Here is an 8,824-nt window from a genome sequence, read left to right on the forward strand (position 1 = left end):
CGCAGCTCTTCCCACTGCAAGTTAAAAATTTGCTTTCGTCAGCTAAGTGTTGCAAAAAATCGCAGGTTATTTGAAGTATAAGATTCTACAGATGCTGCCAATTCAGCTAGCACTGAGCGTATGTCCGTTTGCCAGATGTCCTCACCCTAGTGCGAACTTCCCAACTTTGTCCACAAAATCTGCGGCAAGTTTACCGGCGTTTCGGGTTATAAATCTCCACAAAAAGTGCTTCCCCTAATGCTCCTCACCTTTTGCCTAAATGTCCAACATGAACACTTCGCCCACACATCGTTACGTCAGATTTTGCTCTCTTTCGTCATTGCCCGCCTAAACGCACCTTAGAAATTTCAAGCGTGCGCTAGCTGAGCCACGCAAGTGTATCCACGTAGCGTTTTGGTTCTTTATCGCTTGCAAAGCGGGCGGTGGGCCACTCTAATAGCTGTATTCATAGAGCTAATATAGTTATTTATACTAAACCTGTGGTGGTACGGTTGAGTGGCTAGCGATATGACAAAAGCTCTTACCGCCTGCTAATGGCTGGTCGCTTACCGCAGGTTTTTTCCGCGACAACTACGGCAGCTACGATGGCCTGTTCCGGCTAATCGGCGGCATGCTCACGCTCTCTTTCCTGTTCACGGTGGGCCTCTGGATCACCGGCCGTTCCAAATTCAGAGAGCGAAAGGCGACGATTGTCATACCGGAAGCCTTTGTCTTCGTGCCGGAGCCGATGCCGACTCTCAAAGAAGAAGAAGCCGACTTGTGAACTCGCTGTGGAGCTGAGGAGGCCCGTGGTGGAAGTAGACATTACTAGGAGAACTGCGTGACTGTTGCGAAGCCCATTATAAAAAAATATAAGAGAAAGGCTTACGGGAAACAGGCCCTCACCGAATCATAGGCATACGGTAACTTGGATCCGCCGAGCGCGGAGTGGATGGGGAGAATGGAGAGGTGATGCCGAAGGATGTTGGTTTGCCCAGGTTAGCAGCTTGACGTCATATTGCCTAGTGCCTTGCCTTCCTCCATGAGAGGCTCACTGTTTTGCTCGCATTCACAGTGTTGGAATACTAACACATAGCTGCATGTCTTTGAACTTGTTCGACACTCACTTAGTAGTTAACGTGGGACGCCTATATAAGTTATGTGTAGTAAAATGTGTTGGAAGTTCCTGTAAGAATAGGGAACACGATACACAATTCATTTTCTCTAGGCCACCTTAGTTATGTATAATACTCAAGGTCGCAACTAGTAAGTAAGTTTAAGCATTTTACTGAAATAATTTTATTCTGCTGTAAAAGCGCGAAACAATCTGTGCAAAAAATTAACGGCACAGGGAAACGCTCTTTCTCGTTTTATCGTTTTTAAAAACATTATTCGTATCTTTTCCACACCTCAACAAAGTACACAGCAACTAGTATAGCGACAAACAGTAGTAAATAACTTTGTTATTCGGAAGTCTAACACAATGGGCTATTACGCGACCATTGAATCCCGTCGTCCAAAGTGGTCATAACCGTTTCAATACTAGCAAAACGTTTATCCTCCTTCCTTGTTCGGAATATCTAACGCCGCCAAATTTCGGCGATGAAACCAAAGCTAAAATACAGAAGTGTGCAACTACCACGCTCCTAGCAGATGCCATAGCGGACGTATCTCCTTCGTTTCAGGTAATTTTTTATTGTTATCTGACACTGTTGCTACATCCTCGCTATCAAACCACTGTAGTTTTTTTTTCCTTAATGCCTCTTTCGGAGAGATAAAAAAATGAGTGCAGAACCACAAAATTGGGCAAAAGAAAGTGACGTAAAGACAATTTTGTCAAATTGGTTTGTGCCGTGTTGTAAAAACAATATCGGCAGAAAATGGAAAGGATGTGCGTCGTTCCAATTATGGGGTTTCATGTGCCTAAACCCCGATCTGATTATGAGGCCTGCCATAGGGGCGGGGGGCGGGGGGGGGGGGGGGCGGGAAAGTTTGGACCACCTGGGTTCCTTAACAGCACCTAAATATAAGTACACGGGTGTTTCGCATTTCGACATCATCTGAATGCGGCCGCCGTGGCCGGGATTCGAAACCGCGACCTCGTGGTTAGCAGCCCAACAGACTGTTCCAATCTGTGACGCCTCGAACAATGCGACAACCGAATTCCGCACTTTACACTTGACTTCACACTGGCATTTCTGAAGCTTTCTGCCGTCTACAGGTTGGAGGTATCTAACAAACTGTCCACAAATATACAAATCCAGAATTGGGCTCGCTGCGTTATCTCTGCTTTAAATGCGCAGAGATGCTGCAAAATACCGCGTAAGCTTTGTTATTAACGTGCTTTTGTAAAGCTTACATGCAAATGCCTATCACTCAGTATTGTACGTCTATACTAATGTAACCTACAAGATTTTAACAAGAGATCATGTGCATGAACAGTACAGATAAGCGCTTCGTGTAAAATAAACACTAATTAGTGGAGGAATAAAAATAGAGGCGGTGCAGATGTTTGTCCTAAGTTATACCGTTCTGAAAGGACGCGTGGCTGAACATCACTTAATGCAGTGTTTTTTTTTTTTGTCTAAGGCATGCCAGAGCCCTATGACGTAAAACTATTCCCCAATGCGGTTTTATTCCGATCTCCTGACGTCACATTTGCGTAACCGCTTACGCAAGCATCGGGCGGTAACCCGCAGCGTTGTCTGAACAGCCAAATCAAACGCTCTCGTCATTTGTAGGAGGTCTCTTTTGTTAGCTTCCAAACCGAATAACATTGCCTACATTCTCGGATGTTCTTATCTAATTGGCTCACAAGAGGCGACGAGCAAGCTCAAGTACAGAGACGCTTTCGAAGAGGCCCTGCCAGCGCAGAGGAAATAGATAACCGGATGAGGAGGGTGCTGCCGGCGTCTGTGATTGGACACTTCCCCTTACTTAGCTTGCGGGTTCCTGGTCGAAAATCGCAGCGACGTGCAACGGAAGGTTAGGAATGCCGCTAAAAAGGATCTTCAGCAAAAAAAAATTAAATTAGGGGTTTTACATGCCAAAACCACGATCTGATTATGAGGCACGCTGTAGTCGGGGACTCCGGAAATTTGCACCACCTGGGGTTCATTAACGTGCACCTAAATCTATGTACACGTGTGTTTTCGCATTTCGCCCCCATCGAAATGCGGCCGCCGTGGCCGGGATTCGATCCCGCGACCTCGTGCTCAGCAGCCCAACACCATAGCCACTGAGTTCAGCACAGAAGAGTTGACAGAGCGATGTCGTATACATGCCTAAAAGGCTGGATAACGTTATACTGCCACGCAAAAAGGTTTATTATACCCAAATAAATCCATGTTCTCCAGGAGGTGCGACAAGCCAGTGCCTGGGCGATCGGCGGACAGCCATATTCTATTCCTTTCGGAACGCGGCAGTCTTCGGCTATTCAGAAAAAATTCAGTTTTGTTTGACATAGTAATGCATCTTTAAAACGCGTATACGTCACTCTGACGCGGCGAGCTTTCGCGGTTTTCTTGCGTCGCGTGAGAGACAGGCGTAGTGGGCGCACCCCGAGAATATTTGGACAATAGCAGGGGGCTAATGGCCAAAAGACGTCGAATCAGAAATAATTACTTTTCTTTTGTTCGGTCTAATCATGCATAATCAGTGTGTATACGTCATATCAGATGGGGATTTATCGCGGTTTTCGTGACATCGCGAGACAGACAAGTTAAGTGGGGGCGGCCCGAAAATTTGTTGACCAATCGCGGAGGGCTGATTGCAGAATTTGAATAGAAAAGTTCGGAATAGCTGTACGGTATAGCGCCACAGTTAACCCTACTGTCTTTGTAGCTTATGTTCGAATACATAAGTAAAATTTTTACAAAGCCGCGTTGGGTTATTTGCAATATTATAAAAACATTTTAGTTAATGCGCAAGCATAGGGAAAGACACTGGCTCCCGAAGAGGGTTATTGACTTTCTAAACCAACCGCATGCCAGGCTACCACATCTGGATCACGCTGCCTTTCTGACTTTTTTTTTTACCCTGCATGACACCTTCACTCGACGACTGCCGACGACAGGGAAAGTTCAAAAGCGCGATATACTTCATCACCGTCGGTATCAACATCTGTCTGTGTGGTGTCGTTCCACACGTTAGAAGGCACTGATTCCCGTTTATAAGCTTCGCAATCCAAATTTGTTACTTGTACAATGCGACTTTTTTATGCATACATTCAGAAACGTTGAACACTTCGTTCAGCCTTTTCCTTATGCTTTTTTTTGTGCTACTGTTGTGCTGCTAGTCCTCAGTTCTACGCAATATATCGTACCTGAGAGAACTTGTCATCCTTGTTCTATGTTATTTGCAACCCCTCTGGCTCAATGTCCTCCGGAGCCCGCGAAGTAGTGCCGATAAATAAATCACCAGATAGGCCATGATCAGGCGACTAATATATTTCGATTATTCACCTCTTCGCGCTTCTTCAGTATAGTTACTTGTTTCCCCAGAATAGACAGTCAAGATGTTTGGATAATCAGAAAGAAATGGAATCGAAGTAAATGAATCCTTGCATTTCGTTACACTGGCTCTGGTCTCAAAGAGCCTCAGATCTCGACAATGATCGTGTCCACCCGTGCAGCCAATGCGTCCGTCTGAGGTCGTTGAGCGTTTTCCTGCCTAAGCATGTGTGTCGGCGCCCATAATGCTTGCAGCGAGGCTATGTAGTTGGTATTCCAAGTTGACCAAATATCTTCTTGTGTTAATAGGTAGTTTTGTAAATAAATCATTTGTTGCGTTCAAGAACTTGCAGACCGAGTAAAGGAAGTACAAAGATGTAGTAATGTACGGCGGTATTTCAAATGCCATTTAATAGTGTCCCCCCATGGCAGTCTAGCCCAAAGTTTATGCCTAATCTTAACTTTGTCCCTCATCGAGTCAAAAATGTTCAAAATGCAAACGAACGCAAAATAAAGTTTATATGGCAATTCTCAGCATTGTTTCTTGTGACGTAGCAGCTTGCGCTTTTCCAAAAACATTTATCCCACTGGGCATGCTCTGCTTGTGTTCCGCGCGTGGTTGTGTGTGTGTGTGTGTGTGTGTGTGTGTGTGTGTGTGTGTGTGTGTGTGTGTGTGTGTGTGTGTGTGTGTGGTGTGCGTGCGTGCGCGCGTGCGTGCGTGCGTGCGTGCGTGCGTGCGTGCGTGCGTGCGTGCGTGCGTGCGTGCGTGCGCGTGCGTGCGTGCGTGCCCGCGTTTTATTCCCATTTTCAACAATGATGTCAGAGTCCAGGAATGACGGTGTCACTTCTCTAAGCAGATGATAAACTACCATCAGTGTCATCAAGATATTGATGCCGTAGACTTGAAAAAGTGTGCCGTAATATACATTTTCTTTAACCCAATACATACATATATTTATATATTAGTAGGATTTTATTAGTTCGAGGTGCCTTTGTGAAGCGCATAAGGTGCGTTTAGTTGCACGCTGTCAACAGCATGCCTTCAGCACTTTACTCTTGTCAGTGGTGAACGTAGCCACCATATTCTTTTGTACCATCTCTTCGTATATGCAGCTTGGGGATTCCGAAAAGTTTCATTTATCGTTAAGGTTACGCTGACTCTGTTCGTGCCACTTCTTCACCACGACTGCGAAATACCGTTGCGAGAGCATAGGAGAACGACAATTTGAGAGCTGCGCACAAATCACCATAGGTGGGTAATGTATGGGGGATGCCTCTAGTTGCGTAGAGTGCTGTTGCAGCGATAAAAGGGTGAGGTAAAAGAGGAACTACACATTACTGCTAGCAAAAGCGGGCTGCACTGATAACAGTGAAGCCACAAAATCAGTACTATACACGGTTTTTCTCGTCATAGAGCTTTAAAGCCGCTTTTCTCAAATAAAACAGTGATTTGAAATGACCACACGAATGTGCCAAAATTCATCGGTGACCTCATGGTCAGGTGCACAGCGGAGTAGTATATGTAGCGTTATTTGAAAACCATCATACCCCAGGGTTATTCGCGGTAGGAAAATCAATTTAAGTAAAAAATATTCTTGCTTGCTGCGCCGGCGCTACGCTGTATGCGTATTCAAATCTGATCACCCTTGTCACCCGGGAAAATAATTCTATGCAGTGCTGGTAGTGCCACAGTAGCAATTTTATGGAGGCCCTGGTAAGATGAAAAAGGCAAAGCTTCTCAGCTAGTCCTCGTCGCCATATTGTTTACCTTTCACTAAATATATTCTGAACAATGTCATGTACAGATTGTTTTTCAAGCAATAACTAATTTAACAATGTAATAAAATCCTTCTTTTACACCATTATTTTTTCCTTTTGTCGGATTTTAACCTCTCAAAATGGCGACAGTGTCCATGTTTTCGTGTAAATAAACTGTATGTCGTCATGTTTACGTCTCGCTTGTTGTCTTGCAATTTTTATTTACACGCTTAAATAGCTGCTGGTATTACCGATGTTTTCTTAATCCTTATACCAAGCGCAAAAGACATAATATCCAAGCAGCATATTCAAGCCTGCCATAATGTTAAATTAAAAATATTGAATTAAATGGAGCGCATGCATCACATTCGGATGACTAGCTGAGTAAACGGCCAAGGCAAACGCGTGAGCTCGTCAGTGCTAAATACAGTTAGAGGGGTCCACAGTCACCCTCAGGCTTGGTGAAAAAATACCGTCTGCGGATTGTACGCGCTGCTGTGAGCATCTCAGCCAAATTTTGCAGTCGTGCATGGCGCGGGGAGCTCGTAAGTGGAGCGCGAAGTAACCTTTTTCTAAAACACTCTCTTTTAAGCAGAATCTGTCTCCTCACTCTATTCGGGTTGCCATAATTAGTCATATAGCAAATTCCCATACGCTGCTGCTATTGGCTAATATCGGCCGTCAATCAAAAAGGGTGATTGGATCACTGCGCTTCTTCCTAGTGTTACTATGTATATTTATTGAAATAGTTTAATTAACAGGCTAAACTAAGCCGGAATCAGCGTTTCCAAATTCGATAGGAATTGCGGGCCAGAGTACTTCGACTGGAAATAAAGTGAGTTCACCAGAATGTGTATCTCTAGAAGTTGTTAAGTGATTTCAACAAATCACATGTCGTACTATATATTTCCTGTCATAGTCACGGCAAAAACGGCTTCGCTGGAGCCATTACTTGATGTGTAAGGAACAAAACACCCATTTGTTCACTCAGTTTCGATACAAGCCGTGAGATGGGCTCTCTCACTGAAGATCGGTTGTGAAAAATTGTAGTAATGTTGTACCGTTTATCATAGAATAAATATCTCACAGATGCTGATAGTTGGAACTTACTTTAAAGAAGTAAAATAAACTGGAGTATATCCCCTGCAAATGAAGAAACCATTCACTGGATTCTGCCTGGAGGCTCTGTATGGGGCTTGTTCTGAAGGCTCCGGTCATGAGACGGATACCTAGATGGTGTACTCGATCGAGCATTTTGAAAGCACTGGGTGTAGCAGATTGATAAAATACGGCGCCGTAGTGTAAACTCTAGTCTATAAGGCTCTAGTGAAGGTTTTGAGGCACTCCCTGTCACTACCCCATGTTTCGTGCGACAGGAGTTTCAGGATGTTCATCGTTTTTATGCATTTACTTTGCATTTACTTTTCATATACTTTATTCGGGGAATAGAGGTAAGTTTTTAGTCTAGTATCACGCCTGAGAATTTGTGTTGTACATTCACAGGCATGCGCTGTCCATGTAGCTCAATATTGGCCTCTGTAACCAGGCATGCCTTTCTTGTAAATGGGACGCAGCAGCTCTTTTGGAAATTTAGCTTAAATCCATGATCATTACCCCATTTTGACAGTTCGCGCAGGCCTAGCTGAAAATGTCGCTCATAGACACAGATGTCACATGCTTTGAATAAGGCTCACGTCATCGACTAATGCAGAATTAACGAAACTCCTTGGAATATAAGAACCTAAAGAATTCATTAAAAAAAATAGGCTGCAGCTATGTACTACACCTTGCGGTACTACGGTTTCCTGAACAAATAGCCGAGACAAAGTGTTTCCAATTTTAACAAGGAATGTCCGTTTAGAAAGGTATACCTTTTAATTAAGCTAAACATTTTGCAGGGATCCCCATTTCGCAGAGGTTTCTCAATAATCGGTATCCCCAAGTAGTACCATACGCGTTTTTCATATCGAGAAATACCCACGAAGAATTGCTTGTGCTCCCAGTTTTGACCTCAAGATGCAGAGCCCTTAGATATGTTAAAGGAAGTTGTTAATTCAGCTCTACTAAAAGGAAGGTCATAAGGTTGATTCTGTGAGCATTTACGGTCGAGTGTCTTTTATTGGGCTATTTAGTTAGATACAGGAAATCATCCAGAATACTGGATCGAGCTGGACAAGGGCTCGAAGTGTTCACCAAGAGCGCTGGCCTGGTTTTTCATGCTGTTTCCTTGTTCATCGAACCGACACAATGAATGGGTTTACTACCGCTTTAGCCTTCTTGGGCCATTCGATACCTTGGACTCATATGTGTAAGATGATATAGCCGAGAAAACCTCTCCCAATTTGCCCTCCTTGGTGGCCGTCGCGTCCGCCTTCCCTGTGATTTTACAAGTTTAAATTCGACAAGGATCTTATGCAATGGGGCAGTGCCACAGTATACGCCCCACTCTTTGTTTGTTGTTTCATACAAGTCAGCAGTAATCATTCCATCATTTTACATAATAGACCATTGTTCGTGGAATGAATTTTATAGCGAAGCTAGACAAAATCGTATATGGCTAGGCGAAATCGCCTGTGTGCAGAAAACTATCATCATCAGTACTGGCTCGAGCGTCGTCATCTTCTTCCGCAGCTGGC

General features: G+C 44.2%; 1 protein-coding gene and 1 long non-coding RNA gene across 4 annotated transcripts in view; both read left to right on the forward strand.

The window, feature by feature from the left end:
• The window catches only part of LOC119445563 (uncharacterized), a 36,095-nt gene extending 35,315 nt beyond the window's left edge, over positions 1-780 (forward strand). For all 3 annotated transcript variants that reach the window (XM_037709830.2, XM_037709831.2, XM_049663413.1), the window contains exon 5: positions 555-780. In XM_037709830.2, the coding sequence (XP_037565758.1) occupies positions 555-763 (209 nt within the window). In that variant the 3' untranslated portion in view covers positions 764-780. The remainder of the gene's footprint in view (positions 1-554) is intronic.
• A 4,363-nt stretch (positions 781-5,143) lies between these two features.
• Positions 5,144-6,381, forward strand: LOC125943870 (uncharacterized). The gene is made up of 2 exons (XR_007465954.1): positions 5,144-5,946; positions 5,984-6,381. It is a non-coding gene; the product is annotated as an uncharacterized LOC125943870 (long non-coding RNA).
• Positions 6,382-8,824: the final 2,443 nt, after the last annotated feature.

This window comes from Dermacentor silvarum, chromosome 3 (genome assembly GCF_013339745.2).
Source record: "Dermacentor silvarum isolate Dsil-2018 chromosome 3, BIME_Dsil_1.4, whole genome shotgun sequence".
Lineage (NCBI taxonomy): Eukaryota > Metazoa > Arthropoda > Arachnida > Ixodida > Ixodidae > Dermacentor > Dermacentor silvarum.